This window comes from Engystomops pustulosus, chromosome 8 (genome assembly GCF_040894005.1).
Source record: "Engystomops pustulosus chromosome 8, aEngPut4.maternal, whole genome shotgun sequence".
NCBI lineage: Eukaryota > Metazoa > Chordata > Amphibia > Anura > Leptodactylidae > Engystomops > Engystomops pustulosus.
Genome location: NC_092418.1, coordinates 76,197,313 through 76,216,864, shown reverse-complemented (window position 1 = coordinate 76,216,864; position 19,552 = coordinate 76,197,313). Strand labels below are relative to the sequence as shown.

Below are 19,552 nucleotides of genomic sequence, written 5' to 3'. Positions count from 1 at the left end.
TAAGCTCTAGCAAGTGGGCACCGTCGATACAACATCACCACTTAATACCAACTGAGACCGTAGTGACAGGAAGACACGGACCTGGGACGCTTAGTATAAAAATTCATGAATACAGACAGTTGTGAGTTGTGAAAGTTTTGCAAGGTCGTCTTTAGCAGATAGCTTTAGTACTCTGTGATTACATTATTGTAATTGATATTTTCAGATAATCATCTCGGCATTCCTACCCAAGCTGATGATCTCCACATAACCCCTACTTCTCAGAAAACATCTATGCAGGTATTTTAAAAGGAAAAACAGATTGGTTAATGTATTTTCTTATGTAGTAAAGAAAAACATTCTGTTGTAGTATATAAGACTACATTCACACGAACTTATGCTCACCCGTCCGTAGCGCTGCTCACCACTCCCCTCTCCACAGGAAACCGTGCCGCACGGCCATACACATGACTTTTCCCCGTACACCGTATGGTACGGTGCTACGCGTGTGACACCGTACTGCCGCCAGGTCGCCATAATCGTCTATGACGGTCCTGTGAAAGGGACCTAAAATGTAGATATATCGAATATTAAAATATATTCACTTTAAACCAACTTTTTATTTCTGTTTTTTTTTGTGTGCGTGATTAAGTTACAGGCTCGGGATCCCAATATTGTTCTCAGTGCAGCAAGACGGAGAGCAAGGAGTGAGAGCTCATATGACATTGACAACATTGTTATTCCCATGAACCTGATTGCACCATCTAAGTTAGAGAAATTACAGTACAAAGAAATTCTTACCCCCAGGTATTTGCCAGCGATCTCATTAAAGCCATTATTGTCGTGTTTCGTGTATACAACTGCATTTAAAATGTGACATCATTGGCAGTGGTCTCCTATAGAGCATTCATACAGAATGTATGGTCCAGTATAACACCAGATAGAAGAAGCTCTTGCTTCATTGATTACGCAGAGGTATATACTTTTATTATGTCATGGGGCTTCAGATCCCATTATTCCCTTCACAAGAGAGGAGAAGTGTGCATGGAGCAGTGAACACTCAGGATTTGCCCCTCTATTCACTCTCCTACTGTGCACTGGCTTGGTATCCCATTTGTAGTGATGGATGGAGTTTCACAATAAATGATACATTCATACCATATTGTGTATAGTGGATAAATGTCTCATGTTGGACAACCCAATACTTTGATCTTCTATGCATTCTTATAATTTACTCTTTATATTTGCAGATGGAAAGAAGTTGCACTAGAACCATTCCAGTTTCCTCCTGATGAAGAGGTTTGTTATTTTGTAGCTTTTAGTATCTCCATTTTTTTACCCAACACAGACTACTATGATACCCTTTAATGGCAATAAAATCTGACCCCATGGTGGTAGAATTATGACAACCACCACAGTAGCCACCGCATTTTTAGAATCTGCATTCTAAATATATTCTCCAATTTGCTGTCTCCTTTAGCATGTTTTTTCCAGTGCTGGTTTCTAGTAAACATATTTTTTTACTAGTTTCTACTACTGATAATGCAGGGTTGAGAAAATGCAGTTCAATTTATGATAGCATGTTATAGAACAGGAGGAGCTTGGCAGATTCTGCATAGTGTTCTATCAGCAGACAGCATGTTATACAGCGGGAGGGGTTGAGCAGATTGTACATAGTGGAGGAGATTTCTCAAGCTGCCTAAGAGTAACAATGTGCTTAGTTGCCCAAGGCAACCAATTACAGCTCTCCTTTAAAATATTCTTGAGCACTGGTAAAATGAGCTGTGATTGGTTGCCATGGGCAACTAAGCACATTCTTGCTCTTAGGCAGCTTGATAAATCTCCCCCAGTATTCTATCTGCAGATCGCATGTTATACAGCAGGAGGGGTTGGGCCGATTGCACATAGTGTCCTATCTGCAGGAAGCATGTTAAAGAGTAGGAGGAGCTTGGCAGAATGTTTTAGAGTAGAAGTGGTTGAGCAGATGGTGTACTTTCTGCAGGCAGTATGTTATATGTCCGTTCTGTAGAAAGCATGTTATAGAGCAGGAGGAGCTGAGCAGAGTGCACATAGTGTTCTATTTGCAGGCAGCATATTATAGAGCAGGAAGAGCTGAGCAGATTGTACATAGTGTTCTATTTGCAGGCAGCATATTATAGAGCAGGAAGAGCTGAGCAGATTGTACATAGTGTTCTATTTGCAGGCAGCATATGACAGGAAATGTGTGATGTGCACCAAATTTGGGCCTTGTTCACTGTGTATGTAGTTGTTTTTTAAATATTATACGCTACAAAAAATTTTATTATTATGATGTGAACATGTAGGGGGACTCCGTCTGTAATCCGTCTGTTTATGGTAGAATACCCTTTAGGCTCTATGCACACGACGCTGCTGCTCACCCATCCCCTGTATCTATGAGAAGCGATAGAACATGCTCTATCTTTTCCCCGTATACAGTATGGTGACACACCGTACCCTGAAGCCATAGGTGTCTATAGGCACAAACTGTGTGGCCGGATATCCATTCGTGTGCATGGAGCCTTGGAGTGTAGAGAAATGTAGAAGTGGAACTAACAAGAAAAAAAAATTGCTAAGTCTTTCTATTATTCCATTTCAATACACAAATGGTTTTGTCTTATTTCCAGAAGATGCTGTGTAAAAAAAAAATTAAAAATCTGATATTACTGCAGTTTACCCCATCTTACCCCTCATACTGATACCTATAAAAAGAATAACTATTTTGTTAAAACTTTCAGCTGGAGGATCTGTCAGATGAGGCCTTTATGATCCGACATCAGAAATACGAGCAGGAAGAAAGGGTCCGCTGGGCATTTTGGGAACAAAGTAAATGGCCCAAAAGAAGTAGGTTAGTATGAAGCTATAGTGGAAAATATAAGTGAATGGTGATTACACAACATAATATATTAGAAAATATTACGTAGTTGTGAGAAGTATCAGAAAATAGTGCCAACTGTGTCCATGAATTGTGTGTGGTATTGCATCTGAGCTCCATTGAAGTTAAAGGGTTAAACCGCAGTACCACAAACAACCTGTGGAGGAGTGACACTGTTATTCTACATCCATTGACTGTACACCAATGGACTTGCAGACCTAGGCATTGTTCCTTGATTAAAGAGGTATTCCCACCTCAGCATTCACATTTAATTCATCTGCTATAAATACACACACATATTTCTTCAATTGTATAGCAGCAGTGACCACACATGCGCCTGACCACCTGGATTCAGTGTTCATTACCCCAGGACGGCTGTGGGACATGCAGTAACTCCCAGCCATTTTGTGTGGAAAAACAATTTGTTTCTTTGTGCAATCATTCAAGCAGCGGTGGTCGTATCCAAGGACTACATTTATCTCCACACAGGTACATGTTTTTACATACAACATCCGATTAAGGAGATTAATATATATATGGCAGATTAATGCAATGAAAAGTCAATGCCCAGATGGGAATACCGCTTTAACCAGGCAATTAATTAGGCCGCAAATAAATCAAATAGCAAAGAATTGACTGGGACAAGATTATAGAAGACTAGGGCTAATGAGGAATTCATGTTTGCAGTTTTTAATGCCCGTTCTCTGGTGCTCTAGGGTAGTGAATGTGTTTTCCTTATACTTACAATTGTACAGATCAGTGCAGGGAGATGTTAGCTAGAATTGTGCAGCTGCATAGAGACCAGTTACATATATATATATATATATATATACACACACACCGTATATACTCGAATATAAACCGACCCAAGTATAAGCCGAGGCCCCAAATTTTACCACAAAAACCTGGTAAAATGTATATTTTTTTTACTCGAGTATAAACCGAGTTTGGGTTTTTAGCACAATTTTTTTGTGCTGAAAAACTAGGCTTATACTCGAGTATATATGGTATATATATACGTCATGACAGTGTTTACATAGTTGTATCTCCTTGAATCTTTTTAGGTGAAATGAGAACCAAACATATAGAGTTAATGTTGCAGCAAAAAATTTAGATTTTTAATTCCCGACTGTAACGTTAACAGCGGACACCAGAATAGAGTTTCTAGGTGCCAGGGTTCTGGAGATATGAACATATGAAGTGATCCCCCTCCCCCCTGTCAGCTAAAGGCAGAAAGGGGAAGGAGCTGCAGAAGACACTTGGTGATGGAGTGACAGTGTACATATTTATAACATATTTTGGTAAAGATTTATCCAATTCTACCACATTTATAGTTATGTGTCTGCTAGTTCTATTAAAAAAGTTAATAGAATAATTTTATTAAGTTAACGTCTCACATCTCATGAAGTAAAATTGTTATGAATTGTAATGCGGTTGCAAAGATGTCATCGCTAAAAGAGGAGAACTCCCAACATCGACCAATTAGCCTTACAACGGGGTTAAAGGTGATCGTTACTTCTTCTTGAAACATGAGAAAGTACAGTTTAGTTATTTGGTCATTAATCCCTTCACGCTCCGCGTCGTACTTGTACGGCACAGAGGTGTGGGGGTGTATGAATAGGGCTCACAGTAGTATTTCAGTATATGGTCGGAACGATCAGACCATCTAGGGTTAATGTACCCTAGAGGGACTAAAAAAATAGTAAAAAAAAGTTTCAAAAAAGTTAAGTTAAACCCTAAAAGTTCAAATCATCCCCCTTTCCCTAGAACTGACATAAAACGTAATAAACGGTTAAAATCACAGACACATTCGGTATCGATGCATCTCAAAATGCCCGATCTATCAAAATATAAAAACGGTTATTGCCGGCGGTGCCCTCCATAGCGGAAGATATCGCTCAAATGTCCAAAATGCTACTTTTACACCATTTTACATCAGAAAAAAAATGGAATAAAAAGTGATCAAAATGTCGCACAGAACTCAAAATGGTAGCAATGAAAACGTGGGCTTGTTTAGAAAAAAATGACCCCTCACACAGCTCCGTACACTGAAGTATGAAAAAGTTATTAGCGTCAGAAGATGGCGACATTTTTTCTTTTTTTTTTTCTTTTTTGTACACATTCATTTACAATGTGACGCTAACACATTTTTTCCAATTTTTTCACATTTGGAATTTTTTCCCAGCTTCCCAGTACACGGAATGGAATAATAAGTAACACCACGGAAAAGTAACATTTACTACGCACAGAAAAAAACCCTCACCCAGCTCTTTAACAGAAAAATGAAAAAGTTATGGATTTTTGAAGGTGGAGAGCAAGAAATTGGCAAAAAAAAAACCTGCATCCTTAAGGGGTTAAGACTAGTGCACAATATTTTATATTTTCTTTTATTCTAACATAAGTTACTAAATGTTTTTTTTACCCTTTAGATCTTCAAGCCATAGCTCAGGGCAATGCCCAGGAAATATGTTTCTATGCACGGAAGACAACTGTAGTCCAGATTCCACGTCTCCTGTATCCTGGGAAACGCCGCCCCCCAGTGGTTTTGTATCTCACAATCTACAGCCTGCTGCTGATTTTCAGCAGGGGAAGGTAAAGATGCGGAGTTAGACATATGTGTATATATAAAATTATATCTCCCAGAAGTAAGTTTACCCATCAATGTGACTCGAGGTGGACTTCTTACAATAGCGCTGCCCAGGAATAGCTGTATTGGCTTCAACCAGTGATAATGATAATGGTTAAATATTGTAGGTTGCCTGGTCCATGGGAATGGACTTGTATGTTAAGAAATATAATGCAAAGACTCCCTGTCTACCGGCTGAACTTGTACTGCAAGAACTCTAAACAGCCCGGGCACTGCAGACAGCAAGTCCTTGCATCATATCTAGGTATGATGCAAGGACTCATGTCTTGTCCACGGGATTTGACTAACATGTGGGTCCCCTTTCAGTAGATGAATACAGTCACGTGCTTCCAGCCATAAAGGGGTTTTTCAGGATTCATGGAAATCCTTGTGGGTGCCGGGACACTGATGAGAAAAATAAAAAGTTCTCCGGCGTCTCATTGATTTTTTTTTTTTTTTTCTTTTTTTTTTTTCAGGCCCTCCATGGTTGCCTGAACTAGGCGACCTGAAATATATAAATTGTGAAAACCCAAAACAGCTTAGTACTGAAGGGGTTAGAGGCTTTTCCTTTTTCAGGCTAGTTCATGGACATGTGATGCTTTTATCTTTCAGGCAGAGTACTGGGAGCGTAGAATATTTCCACTGATCGGGAAAGCTGCCGGTACTTTAAAGGATACACACACAACCGCAAAACACTTCCCTTGCCCCCCTACCATACATCTGACGCCAGCCCGTGAGCACAAGGGAGAGGATTTCCTTAATTCCAGCTGTAACAAGGAGAACAGGTGATGGGGCTTTCCCCACTAATACTCCGAGGCTACGTGGGTACATAAGAAGATGAAAGAGGTATGTACAATATAATGGAGGAAGTTTCACATTTTAAGAACAGTATTTTAAATAATTGTGGGTCAAGATTGCTGGTACCGGGCGGGAGCCCAAGTACAATTTTGTTGATGCTCATTGTATCCGTACTAAAGATCGGGGGGGCGGGGGGAGTCTTGATCTGACTACAAGCCGCCCCACAGTTTTTTGCCTCTGCTACATATACTGATTCCATAATGCCCATTCATCTCTATGGGAGTTATGGAATGGTGTGTTTGGAGGTTTCTGCAATTATGGACCATCTCAGAAGGCAGAGACAAGACGGAGGAGACGGCAATAACCTTGCAAGTTTTCTGATTACCGTATATACTAGAGTATGAGCCGACCCAAGTATAAGCCGAGGCCCCTAATTTCACCACAAAGACCTGGGAAAACCTATTGACTCGAGTATAAGCCGAGGGTGGGAAATGCATTGGCCACAGCCTACCAATTATATAAACTGCCGGACCCTGCCCCATAGTATATAGCCAGCACCTGCCCCCCAGTATATAGACTGCCAGCCCATATCCCCCAGTATATAGCCAGCAGCGGGGGAAGCCGGAAAGGTGAGTTTTGATATTTTTTTTACTCAAGTATAAAGAGTTTGGGTTTTCAGCACTTTTTTTGTGCTGAAAAACTAGGCTTAAACTCGAGTATACTTTCTGTACTAGATTACAACAATATTAAAGCCACAACCATCAAGGGGGTCTGCCACCTCGTAACTCCCCCAGAAGTACATATAGCATTGTGTGAGGCATTTTTTATGCTTCCTAGCAATATGTAATTTTTGATAAAACGTAGTCCTTTATTATGCAAATGAGAATTTCTTTGCCCCATACCTCCTGGTGCATCCTATGTCTATGGTTCCACAAGCCAGCATTGTTGGCACAGGTACAGTAGCAAAAAAAAGATTATATACACTCTTCACGAACGGTATAATCGCAACTCTAACAGACATACAAGTCACAAAAACTAAAATTAATAATAAACCTAATAGATAAGGAAGGAGAGTCATCTCACCTGAGGGCCATGCAGTATTATTCCTGTTAGGTTGGGGCATGGATAAACTGTGTGATCTAAGTCCAAATATTCACAACGAGACAAAATCCAGCTCACACACGCATTGGGGAGCTCTCGGTCTACTCGTTTCGGAAAGATTCCTTAAAGGGAACCTACCATGTGATTTGATGCATTATGAACCAAACATAACTTGAGAATGCTGTAGCTACACTGATGCAGGATCATATCTTGGTTAATCTTTGAGTTGAGTGGTTTTGCAGAAATACCAATTAACATTCAGGACCTTGGGAAGGCTGGGTTAGGCTGGCTTAGTGACGACATGACTAATCAACCTGAGCTGGATCACTCATACAACAGCAGCTGAGGGGTGGCACAACCCAGCGATTACATCCTGGGAAGCAGTGAATAACTAATGTGCTTGGAGAAGTTCTGACAACTTCATTATCATAATCATTTTGGCAAGTTAAAGTGTTCAAACCTTATAACCATTTAAAGCAACAAGTGCCAGATTACAAAAAAAAAGAGGCCGAGCCTTAACATACAAACGGGCTGCATCTTGAAGGGGTTAATGAATCCGAGGAGCAGTGGAACTCCAAATACATATCCAAGGGACTGCTTGTACTAGTGAGATGTATGAAATTTAGTGTAAGTACAGGTGGTCCCCAACTTAAAGGTGTTGTCCGAGACTGTCTAATAAAAATAAATAAATAATGCTGCCCCAGAGGGGGCTGCTTAACCCCTTAAGGACGCTGCCATTTTGTAGCCCAATTTTTCCATGACGTCCCCCATGACGGCCCACCTGGAGGATTACCCCTTGTCCTCTGCAGGGACAGGAAGAAGAGAGGTTAAATGTCCCTCCCCCTGCATCCCTCTCCAGTGTTCTTCCTGTCCCTACACAGGTCAGGGGGAAGAGAGGGTCTCTCTCCTTCTCATCTCCTTAGGGGGGTGGGAGCAGAGGGGAACGCCTTGGAGGCGCGGTACCTGGTACTAAGATCCTCTCCTCTCCGGGCCTTGATCGGATTCCTTCCTGGCTGACATCTAGGAGTTAGGTGTTATTCCTGCGGTCCCTCGGCGATCCATGGCAGCACCGTATGTTCCGGCTCCCGACGGTGAAACGCAGCTGCGTTCCACAAGGCCCCGATGACGACTTCCGGTCTGCGTTCCACAGGGCCCGATGACAACTTCCGGTCTGCGGTTCACAGGCCGCGATGACAACTTCCGGTCTGCGGTTCACAGGCTGCGATGACAACTTCCGGTTCGCGCGTCGCACCGGAAGTGACATCGGCCTCTATGTCATTGGCGTTCGGGAGTCAGGAGCAAGGAGCGGTGAGTTTAAAAAGCGGAGAGCCTGCTAGAGATCTCTCTTTCTACTAAAGACTCTGCAGGGTTTCTTATCTAAGTGTGTCGCAAGGTGCAGGTTGGCAAGATGTATTCCATGGCTGGGGATTTTTATTTTGTCACCGCTCCACTCACACCTCTACCTCCTCCCTTATCCACGGGCAGTTGAGACACAAAAAGGATATGGACCCAGTCCCCCTTCCTCAGATGTCTGTACATCCTCGTATTTTCTTCTCACACCTAGGAAAAAGAGAAGAAAGAGGAAAGAAAGGATGATAAGTCAAAAACTAAGACTCTTCAATCCCGTAGATGCAACATGTGTTTTAACAAACTCCCAGAATCCTATAAGAAACCGTTGTGCAAAGAATGTGTGGATAACATCATGCGCAAGGAAAAAACGTGCTTCATGGATGAGATGAGATCCATGTTTAAATCAGAAGTAAAGAGCACAGTTGCATCCCTCTTTTCTGAAGGAATTCCTCCAAAAAGATTTAAACCCTCTGAACCTAATCCGGGGGAGATAGATTCAGATCCTGAAGAGGCTTCCTGTTCCTACTAAGGTAGCGAGGAGGAGCAGCTAGAGATTCAGGAGCAAAAAAAACGAATCAAGGTTCCTTTTCCCTATGGATAACCTGGACACCTTACTAAGGGCAGTCCGAGAAACACTAAACATTGAAGACCCTGTAGAAACAAAGTCTGTACAGGATGAGCTTTTCGGATGCTTGAGAGCAAAAAAGAAAAGGGTGTTTCCAGTCAATAATGTACTGGAAGACCTTATCCGGGAAGAGTGGAAAGAGCCAGAAAAACGACTATCGGTAGCTAGAGACTTCAGAAACAGACTTGTGTTTGATGATGAAAAATCTAAAGTTTGGAATTCCGAAGGTGGACATACAGGTCACGAAAGTAGTGAAAAAGACTGACCTCCCTTTCGAGGATGCGACTCAACTTAAAGACCCCATGGATCGCAAATCTGACAGTGTCTTAAAGAAAACCTGGGAATCGGCAATGCTAAACCTAAAGGCTAATGTCGCAACAACGTCTGTTGCCAGAACCATGACCTGCTGGCTAAACGGATTAGAAAACCAGATTATCAGCGGAACCTCAAGAGAGAAACTCTTAGAGTCTCTTCCTCTTCTGAAACTAGCCACCGCCTTTATCGCAGACGCCTCGGGGGAATGCGTCGGATTCTCTGCCAAAGAAGGAGTCCTCTCTAACGTCGCCCGTAGAGCCCTCTGGCTCAAGCAATGGTCAGGAGACTTTAGATCCAAATCAAATTTATGCGGCATACCCTTTATTGGCGAGTTCTTATTTGGTCCAGAATTGGACACGATCCTTGAGAAAGCTGCAGACAGGAGAAAAGGCTTTCCAGAACCCAAACAGAAGAGACATTCCTTTCGTGATTCCCGTGACAAATTTCCATCCTACCGAGGGAAAGGTAAGCAAGGCAGATGGAGCTACACAAAAGGGGGAAGAGGTAGAGGTTACAGTTCCTTCCAGAGTACCCAACCCTGCCCGAAAGCAATGACGCCAGAGTGGGGGGAAGACTGGCTCTTTTCCCTGCTCATTGGGAACAAAGTATAAAAAATACATGGATTCTACGAGTCATACAGAAAGGCTACAAGATCGAGTTGAACACTCCACCTCCTCAAACGTTTGTGACAACAGAAAAAGTGTTTTTGTGATGCACACTATCCCCTATCGGAGCTGCCAAACAGTCACAGATGGATCCCACATCTAGCAATTAATCATCTCAGCAGATGCTTCTTCTTATGGGGGAAGAAGTCCAATCTCTGTTAGTCAAAAACGTACTGTATATACTCGAGTATAAGTCGACCCGAGTATAAGCCGAGACCCCTAATTTCAACACAAAAAACTGGGAAAACCTATTGACTCGAGTATAAGCCGAGGGTGGGAAATACATTGGTTACAGCCTCCCAGTATATAGTCTGCCAGCCCCTGTAGCATACAGCCTGCCCAACCCCTGTAGTAGAAAAAAAAATAACACTGTACTCATCTTTCCGACGTCCCCCATAGGTCCTCTTCTGTCTCAGACTGAAGAGGACCTACGGGTGACGTCAGAAAGGTAAGTTTTGTCTTTATTTTTTTAGTTGACTCGAGTATAAGCCGAGTTAGTTTTTGAGCACAAATTTTGTGCTGAAAAACTAGGCTTATACTCGAGTATATAAGGTAATATCTCCTGTGCCTCCCCATCAACAGAAGAAAGGTTTCTACTCTCCCCTCTTCTTAGTTCAGAAAACCAAGTAAGACACTTTCAATTCAGAGCCTTACCATTCAGGATCTCCTCAGCGCCCAGACTATTCACCAAAATAATGGCAGAGGTGGTAGCAGTTTTAAGACTAAAAAACATAGTATTGATCCCTTATTTAGACGATCTTCTTCTAGTCTCCAACTCAGAGGAAACTCTATTATCCCAGAGAGACACGACGATTGCAGTCCTAGAATACTTAGGCTGGATAATAAATCAAACCTTCAACCAAGCACCAAGTTAAAAGTTCTAGGAATTTTACTGGACATCATTGCTCTCTTCTTCCGGAAGAGAAAGTCAAAAATCTTGTTTTACAGGTGTCGATGTTCCAAAGTAGACAGAAGTGTTTGATCAGAGAAGCCTTGAAGCTCCTAGGACTTCTCACGTCTTGTATAGCGGGGGTTTCCTGGGCTCAAAACCATACAAGAGACCTGCAGAATTGGATTCCTTCGTCTTGGGACAACAATTTGAATCATCTGGAGAGGAAAACCAACATTCCCCTATGGGTAAAAAATTCCCTAAACTGGTGGAAGATAGCAGAGAATCTTACCAGGGGCTTAAAATGGAACAATTGGCCAATAACATCTATCTTGACGGACGCAAGCAAGACAGGTTGGGGAGCAAAACTCCCAGGAAGACTGGTTCAGGGCCAATGGTCTGTCAGAAATAAACAGATCCTCAAACTACAAAGAATTGAAAGCGGTTTGGGAAACCCTGAAGGCCTGCTCAAAACAATTACAGGGCAAAAACCTCAAAATACTATCGGACAACACGACCACAGTCGCTTACCTCAAACGCCAAGGGAGCACACAGTCCACATCCCTCCTAAAATTATCAAAAAAGATCTTTCTCTGGGCAGAAGAAAATGTCCTCTCTCTGACGGCAATCCATCTGAAAGGATCAGAAAACAAGGAAGCGGATTTCCTGAGCAGGTACACTCTAGATCCCCACGAGTGGTGCCTAAACAAAGAGGTATTCTTCCATCTAACTCAGAAATGGGGAACACCGCAAATAGATCTATTTGCCACCAGAGAAAACAAGAAGGCGGACCACTACTTGTCCTTACAGAAGAGCACTCCAGACTACCTTCTAGATGCCTTTTGCCACAGTTGGCATGCAAAACTAGCTTATGCCTTCCCTCCACTTCCACTGATTTCAAGGACGGTACAAAAAATAAGACAAGAAGACCTCAAGATCATCCTGATTGTACCCTTCTGGCCAAAAAGAAGCTGGTTCCCAGCACTAAAGTATATGGCATTGGAAGAACCAGTTATTCTCCCTCAAAGGAAGGATCTCCTATATCAGGGGTCAGTTCATCATCCCAATCCAGAATCATTCCATCTATCAGCCTGGATCCTGAGAAACAAATGTTGGAAGCTAAAGGTCTCTCAGAAGAAGTTATTGTAACATTACAGGCAAGTAGAAAGCCAGTTACTTCAGCTATCTACCAAAAAATCTAGAAAAGATTTGTATCCTTTTGCCATCCTGAAATTCCTAATCTCTCTTCTCCTAACATACAGCAGATATTGGAGTTTCTTCAAGCAGGTTTGTCCAAGGGCCTAAAGACCAGCACGTTAAAGGTCCAAGTCTCAGCCCTCAGCGTCTTCTTTGACGTCTCTCTGGCTGACCATAAGACGTTTTCTTAAAGCATCCACTAGTCCCATCAGGACTCCTCCCTGGGATTTATCGATAGTCCTGAATGGCCTTATACAAGGTCCTTTCGAGCCCCTAGAGGACGCAAGTGTAAAAAAATATTACCTTAAAAACCGCCTTCCTTGTTGCTATAACCACAGCTAGAAGGCTAGGGGAAATTCAAGCGCTCTCCGTAAACTAACCCTACCTGAAAATTACAGTTGATAGAATATCTTTAATGCTTGATCCAAATTTCCTGCCCAAAGTAACAACAGACTTTGGGCAGGAAACCGGGAAATTATCCTCCCCTCCTTTTGCCAAAACCCCAAATCTTCGGGAGAAGCCAAATGGCATACTTTAGATGTGAGAAGGATAGTGCTACACTATCTTGAAATAACGGACAGCTGGCGGAAAGACTCAAACTTATTTCTTCAGTTCCAGGGCAAGAACAGGGGGAGAAAAGCATCGGAAGATCACCATCGCCCGCTGGATTTGGCAGGCTATCCAGGACGGTTATACTATCCAAAGCCTAGAAGCTCCTACAAATCTTAAAGCCCACTCTACCAGGGCAGTGGCCACTTCCTGGGCAGAACGAGCAGGAGCATCCCTGGACCAAATTTGTAAAGCTGCAACCTGGTCCAGTTCCATAACCTTTGCCAAACATTACAGACTGGACTTACATTCTGCCACAGACTTATCATTTGGTAGAAAGGTTCTACAAACAGTAGTCCCTCCCTAAAAAAATTCCCTAAGTTATCTGGTACAGCTCCAGGTGGACATCATGGAAAGCGAGAATTAGACTCACCAGCAATTCGTTTTCCATCTAGTCCACCATGACGGCCTGGAATTATTTCCCAACCCTCACAAATGTTACTATGTGGTTTTTTGTTGTATGTGGAGTAACATGCTAATAAACCTCTTGCATCCTTTCTTGGTGTGATTATTGGGTAGAACACTGGAGAGGGATGCAGTGGGAGGGACATTTAACCTCTCTTCTTCCTGTCCCTGCAGAGGTCAAGGGGTAATCGTCAAGGTGGACTAGATGGAAAACGAATTACCGGTGAGTCTAATTCTCGCTTTTTTGCATTCTGACTTGCGTTGGAACCCCGTGTTTTCCAATGCCGGTTTGGCTCAACATCTGAGCTCAGTGTCCAAAAAAAAAAAAAAAAGAAAAACTTTTACTTACCCCCCGCCAGCCACACCCTCCCTATTCCCAACGTTGTATAATGCGGGACAGATGGGCATGACTGGCCGGAATGCAGTGCGGTTTTTGTGCCAGTTTGTTTAAATGAGGCATGGACCGGAGTGATGGAACCACGTCCCTTTTTTTTTTTTTTAAGCAGCCGGCATTGTCAAAAAAAAAAAAAAAAACAACCAGTCTCTGACAACCCCTTTAAGGACACCGGACTTATAGATGGACCTTCTGCCTACTGTGACCTCTGTTGAAGCTCTCTGGAGGCTTTACTTTACTCCCAGGCTGCAATGATTAGCTGTAAGGTTTCTCTACTGAGGATTTATTGATTAACTTTGTACAGTCATGAGAACAAAGATTAAGAGGCCCTGATGATTCCGAGGTCTGTATGGTCAGAAAGGAGGAGCTGCAGCATGGGTGGGGGGGTGTGAGTATGCTAAAATCTTCTGACACCATCCAATCCGCGTCAGTTGGTGTCAGATAAGAGACTCCTTTGTATTGGGGTGAGCGCGCGCCAAGTAGCGCCGAGTGCGCGCAGCCTCTTGTCCCTGGCAGCACACGGAACACAGCGTGATCTCGCGAGATCACGCTGTGTTCCAATCTAAAGCGCACCCGGCACTGCTGCTCGGCGCACACTCACCCCAATACAAAGGAGTCTCTTATCTGACACTATCCAACGCTGATTGGAAGGTGTCAGAAGATTTTAGCATACTCATACCCTCCCACTCGTGTAGCAGCTCCTCCTTCTGGGCCATACAGACCTCGGAATCGCCAGATCCTGGGGGTCAGAACGGAGGGGGCTAGAAGGAATATTCTAAGTGCCCCAGAATCAGGATGCTTGAGCCTGCTTTATGGTATGTTCAGTTTGGGAAGACTGGGGTGGTGATAGATCCTCTTTAAGAAAATCCAATTGTCATAGAAAAAAAAAAAATTGTCTGGAGTTACAATTATAAAATATACCTTTTACAATTTAAATACAAATTCAACTTAAGAACAAACCTAAAAACAATGTATCTAACCTGGAAACTGCCTATATAAATATATTATTTCTTTGTTATACAAAAGACTTAAATAGCTAATTCTTATACAGATCTATACAAATTACAGCTTTCTGCTTTTGTCATTTACAGGTACTGGTGACACAAATCCTGTAGGTCACCTGAAGAGGACTGCACTATTACTTGTTCTATGTTATTAGACTGTGTCCTAGTAAGCTAGGGGGCGCACTACACGGCGTAGGCCAAAGGCACAACTTCTTTGCAAGAAAAGCCCCTTAAGGCCGGGAACAAAGTTTATGGAGCCATTTAAGGGGTGCTTGATACTACACAGGTGTTTCTCCTTAAGGTTTACTGTACTACCAGTAGTTATCTGTTACACCAGCATAAAGACTAGTTTACATTGTTTTGCCACCATTGAAATTATTGAGTAGATATAGGATAGGATATGTATAGGACCCCATCTGCTCTGTCAAATAGGCAAATTCCTCATTAAATTGGATTGTTGCTGTTCCTGCTTGTCAATGCCATCCTGAGAGACATCCCACAAACAGGGTAATCGGTAATGCACAGTTGTCAATGTAATATTTACAGGAAGAAAAGATGTTGCCCTATTATATGGCATGTCAGAAGAGCTAAGGAGGTTCTCTATTTAACCATGGACTACTGTTCAGGCTGTTCTACTGTATTTTTTTAAATAAAGTTACTGTAGTATATTGGCTAGTTTGTCCTCTATAAATCATGTTCATCACACATATACTGTACTCAGGTCACACAATTCATTCAAACATAGAGCATGTTTTAGCTCGAAACGCGTCAGTTTTTTCCCTTTTGGTACCTCTTTTAACTTTTTAGAAGATGAAATAAACGTGAAGTTTTATTATACCATTGCCTGAACTCATGCCTGCCTGGTTGCTGGATCCAATTGTTTCCTTCCTGCTGCATCTACTCCTGACTCGGCTCAGATCTATCCGTGCACCGGCGTCTGCGACTCATGGCTAAGGGTGAGCTGAGAATATTTTCTTTCCTTTTGGTTCTTGTCTTGCCGCATTTCTTCACGTGCTCCCCTACGTAACACAGAATGCTAACATGCATACTGTTCATATGTTTAAAATACCAGTGCCATTTGTGCACTATAGCCACTGAACAGAATAAATAATAAAAAACAAAAAATATATATCTCTATACGAATATCTACGGAGGTTTACATCATTATTTCACTTCATAATGTCTCAAACAACCAATCCAGAGAATCTGGCAACAATCTATTTATCAACTGGAAATCAGGAACGTCTGAACAGAGCCAAACAACTCTTCTCTAACGGTACTAAAACCGGCACTACGGACAAAAATCTAAAAAATGTGATGCATGAACTAGAGAGAACCATGATTTCTCATTTAAAAGTATGGTGGGATTCTGTCACACTAACAAAGTATTTAGAAAGTGAAATGATCCCAAGAGGTTTACGGATACTAAAAACCCCAACTAATACCTACAATGAAAATTTCAATACTGAATGGCATAGAATATTGTCAGACTGTTCCCTCAAACTCATTTCTCTAATAATCAAAGAGGAAGAAAGTAAACTTCGTGAGCTGGATACCAAATTATCAGCGTTGCAACTGGAGTTAACTCAATTCCATGCCACACCTGAGTTTGGTGATCTACAAACGAAGCTAGACACTACCTTGAAAAATTTAGAGGATTCGATTACGAAAACTAAAAAAACCAAATATGACAGAGATTTAAGAGATTATCAGCAAAATAAAGTCTATTCTTGGAAATCTATAAGACATCCAAGATCCATTCTTACAAACAAGCTACCTAGACAATACAAATCATCTATAAGCTCTACAGAATATGACACATCAGACATCAACACAGATGTATCTGACTCAGAAACCTATGGTCCACATAAAAATGTATCCTTCCAAGGAATCCAAACTAGACGTGGATCAAAAAACGAGCAAGCACCGGGGAACAAAAAAACCGCAGACGCAACCGCAGGTCAGGCCGAAAACATAACCAAAGACGGACAAAGAAAAGCCAGGAAGAACAAATAGACTTTCACAATATAAATGAAATAAAACAAGATAATGCCAATTCTCAATCATCGCTTTCAGTCATAAATCTATCAGCCTGCACACTTACCGTGGCTCAAATTAAAGTTTTATCCAAAGGTTTAAACTTCATTCCCACTACAAATATGCACTTGTATCAGACTGTGAAAGATGTCATTAAATTTGTACGACTCCTAACGATCAAGAAACATTTTTTTCAACAGGACAAGGAGACTACAACTATTGATCCTATCAATCCATCCTATTTCAACTCACGTGGCACAACCTCTTTCTCTGAATTACCCAATTTCAAAGACCAGCTTTCCACCATGCAATTACTGGACTTACAAACGTTATCTGTGCAACAAGAAGATACCAGCATAAATTTATCGTCAATAATACGGATACCTAACCCCACTTTTTATCCCATACAGTCCAGAGCCCCAATAATGGACAAATTTCAAAGCCTAGTTGAGAAAGAGTTGGCTGAATTATATGAAAATTCTTTAACTACAACAGGTAAAAACAACCTTTCTTCTACAGAAATTAAAGCCATCAAAGATCTCAAAAACAATCCATACATTACAATCAGACAATCTGACAAAGGTGGTTCAATTTTAATCCTGGACAAAGATCTCTATGCCAAAGAATGTAATAAATTACTAAGTGACACAGAAATTTATACACCTTTAAAATCTGACCCAACCTCCAACATTACCACCAGATTGTCCAATTTAATAACAGAAGGCCAGTCTATGGGTATTTTCAATGAAAGAGTTAAAGATACATTCATACCCAAATTTCCCAATATTGCTATCTTCTACGCATTACCCAAATATCACAAAGGAATTTTTCCTCCCCCCATGCGACCAATCATATCCGGATCGGGCTCTCTCTTGGAAACAATTTCCACTTGGTTGGACACCATACTTCAACCTTTTGTTACGAGAACGCCATAGAGTCCTCAAAATCATGGACTCTATCACTTGGAACACTAACTTTCAATGGCTTACGTGTGATGTAGTTTCACTATATACCTGCATACCCCACCATTTGGCCATTCAAGCCATAGAATACCATCTAAAAAAGTATAGTCTGTTTCCAACATTTCAAATTGGTTACATTCTAGATGTGTTATTATTTTTACTAACCAACAATTATTTTTCCTTTGACCAACAGTTTTATTTACAGAAACAAGGTTGCCCCATGGGCTCAAGATTCTCTCCATCATTAGCTAATTTATTTATGTCATGGTTTGAAGAAATTTTTGTGTTTAATGAAAATAACCCCTTTGTTCATTCAATTGAATATTATGGTTGATTCATAGACGATTGTCTTATTATTTGGTCAGGGAACACAAACAACATATCCCTTTTCATGGAATATCTTAATACTAACCAATTTAATATACGTTTTACTTACACAGCCTCTCATAACAACATCTCTTTTTTGGACCTGCATCTAACATCAGATATACAAAACCATAAAGTTGGTTGCGATGTATTCCGCAAACCAACCGCAGGTAATACCCTTCTGTATGCCACAAGCTGTCATCCTCCCCATGTACTCAGAAATTTACCGAAAGGAGAGTTCATTCGAGCCAGACGTATCTGCACACAAGATAACTACTATAAAGGTACATCTAACGTAATTTCCAAACGTCTAGCAGACAGAGGTTACAATAAAAGCCACATAGAACGCACTAGAAACCAAATACAACAACAAACTAGAGCTTCTCTATTACACAAAGATCGTTCCTCTGTCAATAATGTCACCGACAAACATGTGGATAAAACTACAAACCAAGTCACTTTTACCACAGAATTTACCAGTCAATACAACCAGGTAACGCAAATTATAAAAAAACATCTCCCCATCTTGTTCCAAGACCCCACACTATTTGACATACTGAAAACGGGCTGCCGTTTTTCGGCAAGAAATTCCGCTACTTTAGGTGACATGCTCTTTCCCAATTTATTCACTTCTACTCAGAAATCTCAAACTTGGCTCACCACCACAGGTAGTCATAAATGTGCCTCCACACGATGTAACATATGTAAATACATACAAAAAACAAATATTGTCTCCTCATTATCTACCAACACTGATTTCAAAATAAAATCTTTTATTAACTGTAACACAACCTACGTAGTTTACTCCATTGTATGCACAAGTTGCTCATTACAATATATAGGCAGCACTAAACGTGCGCTCAAACACAGGATTGCAGAACACATATCCGGAGCACGCATACCTCCTACATCTGTTCAAAACACCTTTCACACACGCAATATATCATCTGTCTCTAGACATTGTAAAGATATTCATAATGGAGACACCTCATCATTAATTGTCACACCTGTGGAGAGAGTTTTCCGCCCCAAAAGAGGCGGGGATTGGGTCAAAGCCCTCCGAAACAGAGAGGCTTTCTGGATTCTTACCATGAAAACCAGAAGCCCCTTTGGTTTAAATCTTAAAAATGACCTAATGTACCTGTATTGATTATCTTTCATTACGTATATGTAACCTATTTTCTGCATGTATCTTTCTTGTTTTCCACCAATCATGATCGCATGTAATTAATGATGTGTAAACCTCCCACTTCCGTTTTCTTATAACTTTCCTTTTGTCATTTTGAAATCCAGACTATGATTAAGAGCATGTTTTAGCTCGAAACGCGTCAGTTTTT

General features: G+C 41.4%; 1 protein-coding gene across 1 annotated transcript in view; it reads left to right on the top strand.

Annotated features, from left to right (window-relative positions):
- Positions 1-15,547, top strand: part of KANSL1L (KAT8 regulatory NSL complex subunit 1 like) — a 45,789-nt gene extending 30,242 nt beyond the window's left edge. Inside the window, exons 11-17 of the mRNA XM_072122665.1 lie at positions 206-279; positions 632-786; positions 1,230-1,278; positions 2,736-2,845; positions 5,302-5,464; positions 6,111-6,344; positions 14,938-15,547. Of these exons, the coding sequence (XP_071978766.1) occupies positions 206-279; positions 632-786; positions 1,230-1,278; positions 2,736-2,845; positions 5,302-5,464; positions 6,111-6,287 (728 nt within the window). The 3' untranslated portion in view covers positions 6,288-6,344; positions 14,938-15,547. The remainder of the gene's footprint in view (positions 1-205; positions 280-631; positions 787-1,229; positions 1,279-2,735; positions 2,846-5,301; positions 5,465-6,110; positions 6,345-14,937) is intronic.
- The last annotated feature ends 4,005 nt before the right edge of the window (positions 15,548-19,552 follow it).